General features: G+C 42.0%; 1 protein-coding gene across 4 annotated transcripts in view; it reads left to right on the top strand.

Annotated features, from left to right (window-relative positions):
- The window catches only part of TRAPPC9 (trafficking protein particle complex subunit 9), a gene marked incomplete at its 5' end in the record, with an annotated part of 509504 nt that overhangs the window by 398275 nt on the left and 93790 nt on the right, over window positions 1-17439 (top strand). Inside the window, one exon of one of the 4 annotated variants that reach the window (XM_080377741.1) lies at window positions 3-16423. The exons of the other annotated variants lie outside the window; for them this stretch is intronic. Within the exon in view, the coding sequence (XP_080233867.1) occupies window positions 3-31 (29 nt within the window). The 3' untranslated portion in view covers window positions 32-16423. Of the gene's footprint in view, window positions 1-2; window positions 16424-17439 lie in introns of those variants that run through there. 4 annotated transcript variants of the gene reach the window in all.

The following is a 17439-nucleotide window of genomic DNA, read 5'->3' as shown; positions in this document are numbered from 1 at the left end:
AGGGCTGCCGTTCTTAGATCTCAGATCTTGAACCTTGTGATGTCTAAGCCACCGGTCACAGACAAGATCTCCAGCATTGCTGGCAGACACAGGAAATTGAAAAGCTGAAATAGAGGCCAACAAGGAGTATTACACCTGCTATCGCTCACAGCTTTCAGCATTACTGCCTGTGGTCAGTGATGGGTGGTTACCTGCTCATGCCCAAAGATCCTGAATTTTCCCTCTAAAACCTTTGAGCAATCACACCTTCAGCACATGTGGGTTTGTCCTCTCACAGGTAATGGCAGTGTTTTCAGAGCTCAGCTTTAATAAAACAAAATGCAACACATTTGAAACAAATCCTGTCTGGAAAATATATTTTAAAAAATTTCAACTGAACCAGTTTGGATCACTCATGTACCTCCTCTGCTAGTCAGGAAGAGCATTTGTTTAATACTTTTCTTGAATGGTTTTCTTGAATTCCCCCAACAGATGCTTTTTGTGGGGGGAGGGCAGTGAGAGCATGTGGCTTCTTATGGACCTAGTTAGAAATTCTGTTGCTAGGAAGCTTGTAAAGTGTGGTATGAATAACATGAATACATACAGTAGTCCTCAAATAGCCCTTCTATCCATCTGTCACGTGTCAACATTTGTTTATGGAAATATCCTTTCCCAAATGTCAGTCTACTTCATTCAAAACCTCATAAGTTTGCTGTAAAATTGTCATATTCAGCTATGCAGATGAGTCCAAGTAACTCCAGTGCAAATAATAATCTTTGACCTCAAGCAAAGCACTTTTATTATTGAGTTGCTGCATTTCTCCTTTAGCTTTCACTGCCATTGTTCAGCTGTATGTATAATTTATTCTTTTTTTTTTTGTTGTTACCGATTTCATAATTGAAATTTAAGCATTACACTGGGACAGGGCAAAGATTAATTCGATTTTAATTCATTTTTTAATTGCAGTTTCCTGCAATGCTTGAGTCACATTTTTCTGTGTATTTAGAGTTGCTGCATTGATCTAACATAAATATCAACCCACTTAAAGCTACATATTACTTTTAATCTGAGAAAAATCCTCTCTTTAGGAAGACATTTCATCTCTGTTCACCATGAAATTGCCACAAATGAGCAAGAATAGAGTTGTGCTGTTAATTCAATGTGCGTGGCCTTGATTCATTATTCTTTAAGGCATTTATGAATTATACTTTGAAAAGGGAATCTAGTTTTCAAAGAAATTTATGGATTTAATGTTATCTCAGAGATGTGTTTGAATTTTCCATGTTCTGTTTCCGGACTAATATATGCCTGGGCAAGGGCTATCTACTGCCACTTGAGGTCACAGGAAAATGGTAAACATTTGTGCTAGAAAGAAAAATAGACTGGAGGATCTGGAATCACAGATGTCACCAAGTTGTTCCACTGTTCGGATGTGCTTTACAACTCAAACTCCAATTTGGAATTTCAGTTTACAGCAGGATCTCTGTCTTTGTTGCCAGGTACCATGTGTAAAAGAAAAAGAACTTGTGCTCAGTGGATTAATCTTGTTAATGGCATGCTGACAGGGCGATAATATGTGCCCATGTTGGTGCTTGTTCTCAAAAAGCTTCAAGGTTTAATGCTTCTACCCATTTTGTTCTTACGGGAAAGATGTCCCTGCTGTACATTGCTTACTTTCCTGGAAAGCTACCTGGGCCAGGAGAAATAACAGTGCCAGCAGAAAAAAAAAAGCAAAAAAAAAAGGCAGAACTTTAACTTGACTTCTAAATGGGTCTTAAGAATAAAAACAGGAAGATGATAGTCTGTTATGATAAAAGCCTTTTTAATCTGTATAATCTGAAGAATTCTATCACTGTATAATGTCTCTATTTTAGGAAAGGGTCTTGTTTACCTCTTGCAGAAATTGGAGGACCCCTAGGAATGTGGACCTGTTCATTCTTGTGTTAGCAATCATGCTGCTCTTAAGAATAAAAATTCAAGTTAATGACTTTTTGTTCCAAGAACAGGCAGAGGTAGCATTCAATGTTACCTCCTGAGATCACTTTGAAGGAGCAGACTACATCTGTCAGCCCTTAGTCGTGTAAGTAGGCACTAACTGCTGTGTCATGTCACGGTCCTGCTATGCTTTCCCTGGGTTTGCTTTGCTTTCAGCAGCAATATTTCAGGAAGATCTGTGAGAATTTCAAGTGCCTTTTGATGAGGAGTGACAGCACCAAAGGGTGCAGCAGTGGCTGGCAGCTCCACCAGGAATGGGGAGCCACGGTGACAGTGAGGCACACAGGACTGCTGAGCCAGGGCGTGGGGCAGCAAGTCAGGATTGGGTCCAGAGATGGTGCCCAGTGTCACACACAGCCCAGTAAATCCATAGCCGTGAGACAGCTCAGGGTCATGCCAGAAAGCCCAGGTATCAGTCCTGGGTCTGGATGGGGGAGGCAGGAGACCAGATGCAGACATAGCACATGCACAGCTGCAGTTTGAAATCAACTCCAACTTTTTTATCGATTTCACCCCTTTCACCACCACCTTTTTCTGCAAAGAACAGCATCTCGCAGCATCCCAGCAGTGCCATGCCCCTGCCTGCGTGCCTGTATTTGCCAAGCGTGCAGTGTACAGTGGAGCATCAAAGATACAGCAGTAAACAGAGACTTACAGGAACTGTCCAAAGAAAGACTTACAGGAACTTCAGACAGGTCATGTTAATGGATTCACCACGTTATTTAGCCATTCTGAAGAATCTTAGAAAAGCATCTATTCCCCAGCAACCGAAGAGCCATTTATTAAGGTGTCACACAAGTGGATTATTCTTGCTTGTAAAGTGTCACCTAAGCACTGGCCCTGCATATAATTTTTCCTACTTGGTGCCAGTGGGGAAGTTTTCTGATGTTAGGAATTTGAATATGTAATAAGCTTTTATATAAGTATCGGTGTGATTCCTTTAAGTTTCCTGGACTTTAGGTGCTGTTTTGGATACTGGCAGCTTAAATGGTTTTATGGGTCATTTGTGCTGCCACTGTGGCATTACAGCACTTGGAAAGATTTTGGTGAATCTCTGCTCAGTACTATGTCTTCTTTTACAGAAAAACTTTTCTTGGTGAAGATGAAGAAACAATGAAGGAATCCACAATGTCCATATCTATTTAAAATATGAATATATTTATTTATTGATCAGGTAATCAGTCAGAAGAGGTATGAAGATACCGAGGTAGGGTGGCCTTCCACCACATGGTAATATAGAACATTGCAGAACTGCCTTGCCAGCAAATTTTACTGCAACCTTGCCAGTGTTTTAATAAGGCACCTGGGAATTACTGTGTTTTTACATGACATTTGGTACTGTTTCACACTTAGGCTTTGAAAAAGAGAAGTGAAACAGGAAAGGATTAAGCCTGTTAGTAAAACTGTAAGTCAGAAACTTGCACAGCAAGTGCTGGTAACGTGCCCAGCTGTAGCTGTTGTAGATACCGGTGCTTAGCCTATTTTAAATTTGCTTGTGTTCATAGTATTTAGGCATCAGCAATGAGTTGTTTCATGTTCCACAATAAAACCAGAGCTTTGCCTGGAGTTTCTGTAACTGAGCCCAGAGGTCTATTTTTCTGGTAGTTGATAAAATAGATCCAAAACAGGAAGGTGAATGTAAAGAATTTGGGGAAGTGCAGTTTGAGTCAGCTCTTTGATTCCTTGTGCTTGCACCGCGAGTGCTGAAGTGATTTTTTACATATTTTTTTCTGGTAGTTTTTTTTTTTTCCCATGCTACTAGTTATGAATTTTCTCTCAATGAGGTGTTGAGGTTTGATATATGAAAGGATTTCTTCTCCAGAATCCATATAATCTGTATGATTTGCTGTATGCCTTAAGCTGCTCTGTGGTCAGGTGTACTCATTCTGGAAAGACGACAGGAAGATTTCTAGTAAGAACTGAGTGGAAGTCAGGGTTGTACTTCAACTAAGGTAATTGCAATCCTGAATTTTCTCAACAGTTTAACTTTTAATACACCTTTATTCTAAACTTAGAGGTGATCTGAATGTTGGTTTTTCAGCAACCAGGATGAGTGGAAATACTATGTAGGTGGCTGGCTAAGGGGTTTTATCGCATCTCTAAAATAGAAACAATATTCCTTTTCATTTGTGTGGAGACTTTTGCCTGAGGATGTTAATGCAAGTTTATAACATTCTTGGGAAGAAGAACATTATTAAATCTAGTCTGTCAGTAGATTAGATTTAGTCACACTCCAGCAGAAAGAGTGTACCCCAGTGGGGAGCAAAACCATGTTTTCCCCATCTCTTGAGTTTAGAGCTTATATTGGACAGAGTCACGTGTTCTTGGGGGCAGATACATATTTATAGATAAATAAGTCCTTTGCAGTGCTCGTTTTGTCTTCTCAGTATGGTCCATCAAATCGTAGCAAACTACTCGCAGATCATTGGAATCAAACTGTGACTAATGTACGCGAGCTTATGCCATCCTAACAGCAATGCTCCATGTTTTATGCAGCAATGAAATCTGGTTTAAATTAGGGGATATCTTTTGTGTGGTATGAATGAACATAAAACAGCATAGCACTTCCAGGACTTCCCTTTGAAACTCTGAGAAATGGGTAAGAGTTGTCTCATTCAGGGATCAAAGCTCATGGTGATCCATCCACCTAAGGAATACACAGGCTGTGTTACAAAGTTTTAAAAGCCACAGTATGGGTTTATCTTTGTTAATCATGAAATTGAGGTTAGCATCCTCAACTAATGTTAGCTGGCTGATGCCGTGGGTAGTTCCCTTTCAGAAATGTATTTCTCACTTTGAAATACCTTTTTGTCCCCCTTCTTGTTTTTCCTTACCTTATTTTTCCTATTTGGCATGTAGAGACTGACAGAAGTTTGTTGATTAGACACTGAGATGATACTGCTGCTTTGGTACACTGGTCCTGGCAGGGCTGTGAAACACTTCTTTCTCCAGTGGTCTTGTCCTCTTTCTTCCTTTGGAGGTATGCTGGTCAATTTTGATAGAAGATGGCATCTTAACTTTGTCCCCATAAGCCCTCTGTGCCATCTAGTTACTATCATTGTAACTATGGTCAGGTGAAGCATAGAATGCACATGAGCTATTTAAGGCATTTACTGAAGACACCAATGGAAGAGCACGTGGAAGTTTATTCTGTCAATAATTGCCTGAACTTTTTCAGGACTGGCAGTACATGGAAAATAAAGTGACTGTATGTAAGAAAAGGCTGCAGAGAGGGGGGATGGAGAATAAGGTGGAAAAGGTGGTGGAGGCAGGGCAGGTTCAGTGGTACTGTGAACTAAGTTGTGCTTCAAAGTGAGCGCCTGTGTGCTCGCTCCATAAAGCCAGCTAGGAAAGCTTCCTTCATCAGTTTCAGTTTCTCTGCTTTATGGAAAATTCACACAAACCGTACCTGTCTTGGAAATGCCTCATTGTTTGCAGACAGAATTTATGAATAGATATCTTTATGTGGCAGTTGATTTAAAAAAATATAATCCAAATAACAAACTTCCTGGGTGATGAATGCTACGTGCTTGCCTAAAGAATCAATACCTTCTTTGATTTTCACAGTATGCATTCAATTTATATCTGCTGAGAGAAGCAGGGATGCACTTTTCTGAAGGAAACAAAATGATTCTTTAGGTGGTTTATAAAGAATATTTTATTTGCAGATGAAGAATATCGTTTGCGAGTGTAATGGATCTGTCAGTTGCAAATTATTTCTATGTATACAAAAAGAGATCAAAGATACAACCTTCCTAAAACAGACCTCTTTATGTAATCATTATAAAGTACTACCACAGGCAAGATAAATAGAGACTCATTATGGTGATAATATACTTAGAAAATTGAGTTCAAGCCTAATAAGGAAAGTATTTTGCTATTATTGCTGTTCATATATTTTAATTATTTATAAGCATACTATCAAGAAGAAGATAGGGGCTTTACAGATAGATATGTATATATATATATATAAAAAAAGCGGGTATCTTTTTCCCTTTTTCTTTCTTAAAAGTTTTGACCAGTATAATTTTGTGCAAAATGTTTTATGTGGACTATCTGATGTCAGTTAAAAGTGGGAAGGAAATGAGAATAAAGTAACAGAGGTTTGAGTATTTTACTCATGTGAAAGGAACCAACAACTAAATTAATTTACAGCACAAAGCACCATTTCAGTTGCTTTTGCTAGGGAAATAAGGTATGAGCTTTCAGGTTGTGTTTTATGAGCAGCTTGATAAAACCATTGTATAGTTTCAGCAGAGGTGGAGAAATCAGGATCCTGGCATCATTTTTGCAGAAACCTTAACTTGGATGTATAGAAGCAGAGATTTAGTGTTGTTTATAAATGTTTCTAGAGCTAGGGCCTAAAAAGAGAAAATAACTAGTAGAGTTTTAGTTCACCTTGTTACTAATATAGAAAAGGTCAGCAGAAGATCCAGCAGCTAGAAGCACTTCTGCAGCCTGCTGCCCCCCCCTTCCTCGAATGAAGGAGTCTTTTTATCTTTTTTCTTTTTCTCTTTTTCTTTTTTTTTTTCAGTAGTCATTTAATTATTTTTTGGCCAAGCTCTGCTTACTGCAGTATCTTTCAGACTAATTTAGGCACTCCAGCTTTTGAATGATTAATGTTGGCTGTGCTCAGAAATATCATTGAATCTTTCCAGCCCTGAGATGCGTTGAAGTGTATGAACTGGTTTTGATGTGAAGTTCACTGTGCCGAACAGGAATAACTAACGTGTGTCTGGACTGGGCTAATATATGTATTTTGTAAGCAACTGGATGACCTTGCTGTCTTGGCCAGTCATAAGGCTGTGTCTGAGTTGGTCTGATGGTTTTTTTTGGGGGTGGGGGCTCTGGTGTTGCCACTTTCACGGGTTTTCTCTTGAATATCTTTTTTTATATTATTCCCCCTCACATGTAATACTTGTTGTAACTCTAATTCTGATTACTCTATATTCATACCTTTATTTTAACCTTTTCCATCTTTACAGTATTGGCAATACTCACTCCGATGACATATATGAAACCATTTCATTTTAACTAAATCCAAGTCCAGCGTTTGCCTCATAGCTCTATTTTTTATTAAACAACCCACTGCCATCTACCATTACCACTTCTTCTTTGTCCTTTGACCAATTTTTATTTATAAATAAAAACCTGAATTAATTTTTCATTGCAAGTCTAGTAACTCACAGTGGGGTGTGCTTTCCTGGAGTTCAAACAGGCAGTTACATGCACCATGTCCTCTTCATTCGCTAATTTGTGTAGGTTGATCTAAAATTGCTTTCTGCATGAAATTAAATATCCTGGGAGAGAGCATGTTTTGAAAGCTGTGTGACAAGGAATGTTCATATAGTAATTAATATTCAGAAGAGAAGTTGGCTGTTAATTTTCACAAGTGTTTTATGATGGTGATAGTGCTTTAATAAAGAAGGCACTTCTCAGCTAGAGAAAATAGATAACAATTATCTGCAAACAACAATAGAAACTATACATCAAGTTGCTTATGTAGACATCCCATTCTTAAGATTTAGTGAGGCTTACTTTTAATTTTAGTTTCTACCAAGCCTTCCTGATTTATCACTTCACTGTCTCTCAGTTTTATTGTAGTGCTGAACTGAGCACAGTCTCCCCTCCATAAATAAACACCCCCCATTACTTTATTGTCTTAGTACAAAACTCAAAAAGTAATATTTAGACAAAAAATACAGTTTGGTGGTTGTCTCCTCTGGTTTGTTGTGTCTTCTCATTAGCAGACCTGCTTGACAGTAGATGGAAAATGAAAAGGGAACAGAAATCTGTCTCACCAGCTCGGGTGGTCCTTGCCACCCACTGTCCCTTCTCCAGGGCAAGGCTCTCCCAGGTCTTGTGAGCCAAGCTGAACATCCCTGTGAGCAGGCGTTTCTGGTAACACTTGCCAAAAGACAAAGTGGCTTCATAACCCTCCCACAGTCTCACCTGTTCCCCTAAAGGTGAAAATGCACACCTCTCCCGTGTCGTCTTTATTAATTCAAATAAAAATCTATTCCTTTGGTAGAGAAAGGAAAGTTCATAAAGCCTTACTGAGTCATTTTGTGTATTCATACCTTGGAGAAATAATTTTAAAACATTTATTTGAGGTTGTCTTTTGATATTACTGCATCTAAAATACAAACCAGCTAATTGGTATCAACATGGGGCGTTTTCATGTATGTAAAATTTGCATATTTAATTTTAGAATTTCTTTTGAAATCAGACACAGTTATCAAAAAGCTCCAGGAAAGGCAGAGGCCACAAAACACTGCTCTCTTTGCTTGGACTTGCTTTAATTACTCTAACATTGCCCAGAAAATTATTCAGGTCTTAATTTTTAGGTGGGGGATACAGTCCTAATATCAGCGTATATTTAATGGCAAGTGAGCGGCTGAGAAGAAGGAAGAATCCAATGAAAAAATTATAATATAAGAGAATTCAGGTACCAGTGATTATTGGTGCTGACCTCCCCTGCCCATGCTTTCTGCCCTGAGTCAGGACCTTTCCATCAGTTTATGGAATCTGATTTAAGTTATGATTCTGCTCTTTAACGTCTGGAGAAGAGATGAGGTCAAACCCGGAGGAGTTGTCCTATACCTGGTAGGAACCTGCAGGTAGCACAGCATCATAGAGCTGAGTTGTGAGCGTGATGGGTTATCCTGTTGCATCCCTGTTGTATCAGTTTTTCTGAGACTTGTGGAAAGAGCCTGGCATTTTAAATGGGAGTGAGTTCATTGCACAGAGAAGTGAATTTATGGTTGGAAAAGTTTAGGAACCACTAATACAAACCGTCATGACTATGTGTCTTTGTCTCCAGTTCGATACTCACAAGGGCCAAAATTAAAAGGTGAACTAGTTCTTCTAACAACTTTATACCTTCTGGATTCTGTGTTGGCTGATCACACTATGATGGCAAAATTGGTCCTAGTCTTCTATCTCATCTTCCTTTCTAAATGCCATATATTGGCAGGAGCGGCTGGTACCCCAGAGGCTGCGCTGCCGTTCAGCCAGACCTGGGCAGGCTGGAGAGCTGGGCAGAGAGGAGCCTGGGGAAGGTCAGCCAGTGTAAGGTCCTGCCCTGGGGAGGGACAGCCCCGCGCACCAGTACGGCCTGGGGGTGCCCTGCTGGGGGGCACCTCTGCGGAGAGGGGCCTGGGGGTGCTGGTGGGCAGCAAGTTGCCCGTGGGCCAGCAGCGTGTCCTCGTGGCCAAGAAGGTCAGTGGGACCCTGGGGGGCATGAGGAGGAGCGTGGCCAGCGGGTGGAGGGAGGTGACCCTGCCCCTCTGCTCTGCCCTGGGGAGGCTGCGCCTGGAGTGCTGTGCCCAGTGCTGGGCTCCCCAGTTCCAGAGACAGGGAACTGCTGGGGAGGGTCCGGCAGAGGCTACAGGGATGGTGAGGGGACTGGAGCATCTCCCGTCTGAGGGAGGGCTGAGAGAGCTGGGGCTGTTTATGCTGGAGAAGAGAAGACTGAGATGGGGCCTTATCGGTGTCTACGATTATCTTAAGGGGGAGTATCAAGAGGACGGGGCCAGGCTCTTTTCAGTGGTGCCCAGCGACAGGACAATGGGCAACAGGCACAAACAGTAACACCAGAAGTTCCATCTGAGTCTGAGGAAGGACTTTTTTGCCTTGATGGTGACAGAGCCCTGGCACAGGCTGCCCAGAGAGGCTGTGGGGTCTCCTTCTCTGGAGACATTCAAAACCCACCTGGACGCAATTGTGTGCAACCTGCTGTAGATGAAGCTGCTTTAGCAGGGGGTGGGCTGGGTGATCTCCAGGGGTCCCTTCCAGCCCCGGCCAGTCTGTGGTTCTGTGATTGCCCTTTGGTGGGTTGATGTTTCAGTCATTAAACCTTTGGATAAGCAAAGCGTTGTGTCGACAGGAGTGAAGGGGGAGGATCTCAGCAGGTCTCCTGAGAAGACTGGAGAGGGGGTGTGTTGTCTGCACAAACTCCTGCCAATTTGTCTTGAGTTCCATGGCGAGGTGCCTCCTGCGTGAGTCAGACTGGATCATTCCAACAAAAATGCTGTCATGAGTGGCCGGAAGAGGACATTATTCCATTTGTGCTTTGACTTACTACTGTGCTTTCCCAAGTCTACTGAATATCTCTTGGGGGAGGGAGAAAGGAGGGAAGAGCCAGACATACCAAACACTTAAGGCTGGTGACGTCTCACATGAAAAACCTATTTCTGAAGAAGAAAAATTCTATTTGAATCTAACTAAAGATGATTAAAAAAAAAAAAAGTCTTGTGTAGAGGGAAGCAGGAGAAAAAGACAAAAATTGTTGATCTGATTCTTCCAAAAGAAGATTTGGCCTCTAAACTGTTATGGAGCTGAAAGCAAGACTGTGTGTGCTAAAGAAATACTCAGTAGCACATGGGAATATGGATTTCCTTTCCTGCATGTGTGCCCTAGCCCTTCTGCTGGTTCTATAGCTGCATATAGAAAGTGCTGTGTGTGATGTGCTACTGTAAGGAGGGCCTGGAGAAGGTGTATTTCAGGTCATCCTCTAGCCAAGCAGTTAACAGTCTCGTAGAAACTGGGAGATGAATGGAAATCCTGGCTTTGTGTGGCTAGAGAGAGGATATTCGTGTAAGTGATTAAATTTGGAGTTCTATCAGGTTTTGAGAACTGAACTTTCGAAACCAAACCTGGCCTATTCCAGCCCCTCCATGGAAAGCTTGCTGCTTTCCTAGGGTTTATTATTAATGTAGTCTTGAGATCTAGCAATGGGATTTCTACCGCTTCCTCAGCTGGTGGTCTGGAGGCTGATCTATTATTTCCAAGATATGTTTGCCAGGATCTGAAACAGTACTCAGAACTTTCCTGTTCTTCCATGTCCTTCATTCAAGTTATAGCTACAATTTTCAAAAGTAATTATAGAGGTTCTGAAGAAGGAAAAAGAGAGTATTTTTAAAGCAGCTGGGCCACAACCTTTTTCTGAAAGGGGGGAGTGAGAAAGCATTAATAATAGAGAGATCCCTGTTACTAATGGGTAAAATATCCCTATTTGCACTCAGTTAATGACTGTTCATTTTAGTATTTGTAAAACATGGAAATATTTAGATTTCTCATGTAGTTTGTGTAACTTTGGGCTGAACACCATTTGGCAATGGTACTTCAGTTACTGCAAAGGTTTTTTTGGTTCCTCTCTTGAGGGAAATAAAACCACATCAGGAAAAGCTGCAGGTACTCATGGTTCTTCCTAGCCACGTGCTAAAGCATTCAGCCTTGTAGCTACAGAGATCAACTGAGCTATAAACTGTGGATACAAAGCACTTTATAACCTACCAGCACAAGGTAGTGTTTTGCAAAGCAATCTGTAGTGCTATCCCAGCCTGGCCAGAGAAGGTACATAGCCACCTTGCAGGTGAGAAGCATGTTTTAAAACAAGGCAGGCAGGACAGTTTGGAATCGTGCTGTAATGAGGGCCCTCTAAATGCATCAGAAGGGTGCTCAACTGTATATTGAGGAGGTGTAGTCTTGTCTGTAGTCTAGGAAGGTGATATTTGATGACATTGCATCTGCACTTCCTCATGTTCTTTATACCCAAAGATATTGCCTTCTATGCCTGATATAATCTCTATATTATCTCTGGTACATGTAGTCTCCCTCAGGCTTCATGAAAATGAGGCATTTATTATTTCACTTGAAAATTAGATTTTACCTAAATACATCCACACTGATTACAGGAAGCACCGCAGAAATCTTCGCTTTTAGGTTGGTGTGAATGTTTCCATCCTAATTCCTTGACTGCAGCATTCGTGAATTTTCCCTCTGACGAGAAGTTTTTCCTGTCCTGATTTCTGCTTGAGGACTAATACGTGGTATTTCAACTTTGAGTAAAAGTTGTTCATCTGCTTTTGAACAGAACGGTAGACAGAAATGTTATTTTTCTTATTCCTGAGTAAGCACAAGCAAATAGATCTTGGTTATATCCTTGATTATATAGCGCGCCACTCACAGCTTGAATACCTTTAGAGTTTGTAAGGCATAATTCATCCCTTAAAGGGTTAAGCAGAATTTGTTTGTGGTATTACAGTTGTTTCTTGTTTTGGCTTTTGCAGTTTTTCTAAAGAATGTTTGGTGATGGCTAAAAGAGAAAGCACGTGTTTTTTAAAGTGTTATTTTCAATGTTGACTGTATTTGAAAGAAAAAGTCTTTTGGGTAGAACTTTGGTGGTTTGGTGAGCGCTTTGTATCAAACAATGGCACCATGAGTCCCATAGCCCATACCATGATCTGGAAGAAGAAAGCAACCCAACCTGTTATTTCTGTTGAGACCGTTCAACATGTTTTACCTGTGTTAAAGTACCGCCTTAGGGGACCACTGAGAAGGGCTTGGTCTAGGAATTTGTTCTGTTCAATGTCATAACAATAAATGCAACTATATTGGCGTGGAAAAGAACTGGGGCAAGTACTTAGCTCAGGGCAGCCGCTGATACTTCTTGTATGAAACCATTTGGCTCTGATCACTCGCAGGGTGCTCAAAATTGACAAAATGCTTGGAAGTTACAGGATTCATCTCAATTTGTATTGCTTCACTGTGCACAAAAGAGGCCAGCAAGGAGGTTTCTCTGTCTCCAGAGAAGGAGGAAAAAGCATATTTGGCCAGCTGAGATGACTGGCAATTACTCCTAAAAAGTAGCATCCACGCCAATGTGCCATTCCTCATGTTTGTTAAAATGTAAGTGAACAAATTACTACTTCACTTCTAAATCACCAGAAGCACATGAAGTCATAAAGATGGGATGTTTTGAGTTTTGGCAGATATGGATGGAGAAGGAAATTGTTTGCCAAATTTATATTATCTGCCAGGGTTCAACCTTTCAATTTTTTCCTATTTAGCTCTTGCAAAGAAGGGCAACCTTTAAAAATTAGTAAGTGCAGTAATGATAAATACAACAGTGGAAGGGAAAGAAGAAGAGTTTAGTTTAAAGGAAGACTTGGCAATCATAAAGGAACATCCTTAAAAAAACTTCAAAATTGTTATGTAAATTAGACCACTGCATTCCTTTCTGAAATTTACTGAGTGGGCTTAAGCACAGGCTTTGCTTTTCAGAAGCAGTGTCTTCTTCAGCCTCAGTACATAGTTGAAAACTTCTCTGTGCCTGCTAAGAGAGAGCTACAGTGATGCTTGTTGCTGGCATGCTTCTGCCTCTCTTGTTCAATATCGTCAGAGCATATTTGAGGTTCTTGAATAAGTTCTTGAATAAGAATAACAATGAAAGCAAATCAGCACCATCCAATTTCATGTGTTAAATTCTTTAAAGAATTAGGGGAAGGCAAGAGCACTGGAGATGCATGTTGGTAAAGCAGAGGCATGGTATACCAGCTACTTCAAAATTCAGTAGATTTGCATGCATAGCTAGAAATATGTCTGGCTAAGTTATCACAAGTGTATTTTTAAGCACTTTGCATATTTACAGTAGAGCTTAACTGCAGATTCTTACATGACAAAGATGATCAGGCTAATTGGTTAGAGGGAAAAAAATACTAGACAAGGTGAGGCAAAATGGAGGTAGACAAATGTTCTGCAGAAAATCACTGCACAGTGTATAAGAGAGGTGGAATGATGGAATAAAGGGGCTTAGACCAACAGTTCCCGTTTTGGACACCCCAGAAGAGAGAAGGGAGCTGGATGCAAATGGGTTTCATTGGGCAGGGTTGGGTAGTGGTTATGACATCGAGGACATCACAGACAACTAATGTTGACACCCCGGAAAGGTGGGGAGAGAACTCCCTGCACTTTGATGCGCGCAGAAAATAAGGAGGTTTCTTAGAACCGGTCCATCAGTAACTCTGGATAAGAGGAAACCGGGCACAGAGGGAGCCTCTGAAGTGCATGTCTGAGTGGCATGAAGATGCCTTTAATCAGTGCTTGCTTTCCTATATTGCCAAGTGTAGAGCAGGTGTGGACAGACAAATCCGATCTCAGATGGCAGCAGTAGCGTGCTCTAGCTGGCATGGCTGGCTGACGCAGAGAATGCTTTGAAGTATGTGCTTCATTTGCACTAGGTTGGCTTTTTTTTTCACCCAACAGAAACTTTTTGTTCTCTTTCCAGTTCCTTCATGTAAACAGATGTTAAATTACAAGAACCTTGTCCCCCTCTCCAAATTATGGGAAAATTTACAGTATTGATGGCAGTTTGATGAAAATTTCACACATAGGGTTGTTTCCAAGCCCCAGGGATGGTGAGGGTTCATCATGTAGTGGTCTTGGTGCAGCCTTAAGTTCATCTTTCTTAGCTCCCTAGTATGGCATGTCCAGTGGAAATCAGATGCTAGATCCCAGATCAAAATAATCCTGTTAATCTCCCTGTACTACAAATTGGGATTAGAATGATTTCTTTAATCCTGTTAGCTAGAAATTATTGATTCCTTTCTCCTCTTGGATCGTATTTTGGAGAGAACTTCTGTAGACCTCATATTTTAAATAAAGCCTGTGACATTATAATTTGAATTGTAGAATCATATAATGGAATCATAAAACGGTTTGGGTTTGAAGGCACCTTAAAAATCACCTTGTTCCAATCCCCTGTCATGGGCAGGGACACTTTCCACTGGACCAGGTTGCTCAAAGCCCCATCCAGCCTGGCCTTGAGCACTTCCAGGGATGGGGCATCCGCAGCTTCTCTGGGCTACACCTTCCAGTGTCCTGCCACCCCATTAGTGAAGAATTCCTTCCTAATATCTATTCTAAATGTACACTCTTTCAGTTAAAAGCCATTCTCCCTTGTCCTAGCACTACATTCCCTTGTGAAAAATCCCTTTCCAGCTTTCTTGTAGGCCCTTTAGGTACTGGCAGGCTGCAATAAGGTCTCCACAGAGCCTTCTCTTCTCCAGGCTGAACAGCCCCAGCTCTCTCAGCCTGTCTTCATAGGAGAGGTGCTGCAGTCCCCTGATCATCTTCGTGGCCCTCCTCTGCACTCACTCCAACAGGTCCATGTCCTTCTCATGTTGGGTGCCCCAGAGCTGAATGCAGTACTCCAGGTAGGGCCGCACGAGAGTGGAGTAGATGGGGAGAATCACCTCCCTCGAGGTGTGACCTGCTGGTCACACTTCTTTTGATGCAGCCCAGAATATGGTTGGCTTTCTGGGCTGCAAGCGCACATTGTTGGGTGTCCTGGTTTCAGCTGGGATAGAGTTAATTTTCGTCTTAGTAGCTGGTGCAGTGCTGTGTTTTGGATTTGGTGTGAGAACGTGTTAAGCTTCTCATCCACCAACACCCCCAAGTCTTTCTACTCAGGGCTGCTCTCAATCCATTCTCTTCCCAGTCTGTATTTGTGCATGGGATTGCCCTAACCCACGTGCAGGACCTTGCACTTGGGCTTGTTGACCTTCATGAGGTTCACATGGGCCCACCTCTTAAGCCTGTCAAGCTCCCTCTGGGTGGCATCCCTTCCCTCCAGTGTGTTGACTGTACCACACAGCCTGGTGTCATTGGCAAACTTGCTGAGGGTGCACTCAATCCCACTGCCCATGGTGCCCACAAATATTTTAAACAGCACCAGTCCCAATCCCTGAGGAACACCACTTGGTGTCCACTTGGACGTTGAGCCATTGACCACAATTCTTTGAGAGTGACCATCCAGGCAATTTTACCCACTGAGTAGTTCATCCATTAAGTCTATGTCTCTACAGTTTAGGATATCAACAAGGATGTTGTGCAGGACAGAGTCACATGCTTTGCACAAGTCCAGGTGGATGACATGAGTTGCTCTTCTCTCATCCACCAACGCTGTAACCCCATCACAGAAGGCCACCAAATTTTCAGGCATGATTGGCCCTTAGTGAAGCCATGTTGGCTGCCACCAATTACTTCCTTATTTTCCATGTACTTTAGCATAGTTTCCCCAGGAGGATCTGCTCCATGATCTTGCTGGGCACTGGGGTGAAACTCACCGGCCTGTAGGTCCCCAGGTCTTCCTTATTTCCCTTTTTAAAAGTGGGGGTTGCATATCCCCTTTCCCAGTCAGTGGGAACTTCACTGGACTGCCACAGCTTCTCAAATATGATGGATAGTGGCTTAGCCACTTAATCCACCAGTTCCCTCAGGACCTGTGGATGCATCACTTCAGGTCCCATAGAATTGTGCACCTTCAGGTTCCTTAGATGGTCTCAAACCTGATCATCTCTTAGTGGGCAGTTCTTCGTTCTCCCAGTCTCTGTTTTTGCCTTTTGTGACTTGGGTGGTGTGGCTGGGTTGCTAGCTAGTGAAGACTGAGGCAAAAATGTCTTTGAGTACCTCAGCCTTTTCCATGTCCCTGGTAACAAGGTCTCCCATTTCCTTCTGGAGAGGGCCCATGTTTTCCCTAGTCTTCCTTTAATCAGTGATGTACCTATAGAAGTTTTTCTTGTTCTAGTTTTCTTTTCAGAGATGTCCCTGGCCAGATTTAATTCTATCAGGGCTTTAGCTTTCCTAACCTGGTCCCTGGCTGCTCAGGCAACCTGTTCTTGCTTCCACCCTCTGTAGGCTTCCTTTTTGTGTTTGAGTTTGCCCAGGAGCTCCTTGTTCTTCCATGCAGGCCTCCTAACATTTTTGCCCAACTTTGTGTTTGTTGTGACACATTGCTCCTGAGCTTGGAGGAGGTGATCCTTGAATATTAATGAGCTTTCTTGGGCCCCTCTTCTCTCCAAGGCTTTATCCCACGGTACTCTACCAAGCAGATCCCGGAAGAGGCCAAAGTCAGGTCTCCTGAAGTCCAGGGTAGTGATCTTGCCATGTGCCCTCCTCGCTGCCCTAAGGATCTTGAACACCACAAATTTGGGGTTGCTATCATGTAATTTTTGTAAGTGATATGCTGAGGAGCCACTTCCAGCACAACAACAAGGGTTGTGAACACCTCTGGGGTATCTTCATTGGCTTGAGGAGTCCCCATGCACATCCCTGTCTACTCCTTCATGAGGCATTCATGAGGTCCACAATAATTCCCTGATGAGAAGCATGCTAAAACCTGTTACTGGCAAGCTGTTGTTTCACCCTGTAGAAATGACTAAGCTGGAATGTGCTGGTAATTTACATGCTCCTCTGTTGTGTTTCTTATCCCAAATGAAATGTGCTTTTTGACATCGGTTAACTTCTCTGGGTAGTTTTGTCTACTTGGAGCACTTGAATTGAATACACCATACAGAGGTAATGAGCCCGTGGTGTTGGAGACCAAAAAGTTGATAATGCTTTGGAAACAGTACAGTATATTTTTTTCACTGCAACACTATGTCATCAGTGTGCCTGGGCAGAGATTTATAGTCTAGGCACTTGTCACTATGGAAGTAGGCAAAGGCCACTATATTAAACTGTGAAGCTGGCTGAAAGGCTGCAGGTTTTACTCTTTAGATTAGTGGTTTTAGTTATTGCAGAGCAAAGGAAAAAAATGCCTGAAGCCTGTAATTGAAGCCTTTGCACTTCTGAAGTACACCAGCTTGTATTACTTTTGAAACTTGTCCCATTATTTATAAC

This window comes from Falco punctatus (genome assembly GCF_963210335.1).
Source record: "Falco punctatus genome assembly, chromosome: 3".
NCBI lineage: Eukaryota > Metazoa > Chordata > Aves > Falconiformes > Falconidae > Falco > Falco punctatus.
The sequence above is the reverse complement of the archived record's forward strand: the minus strand, read 5'-3'. Positions and strand labels throughout refer to the sequence as shown.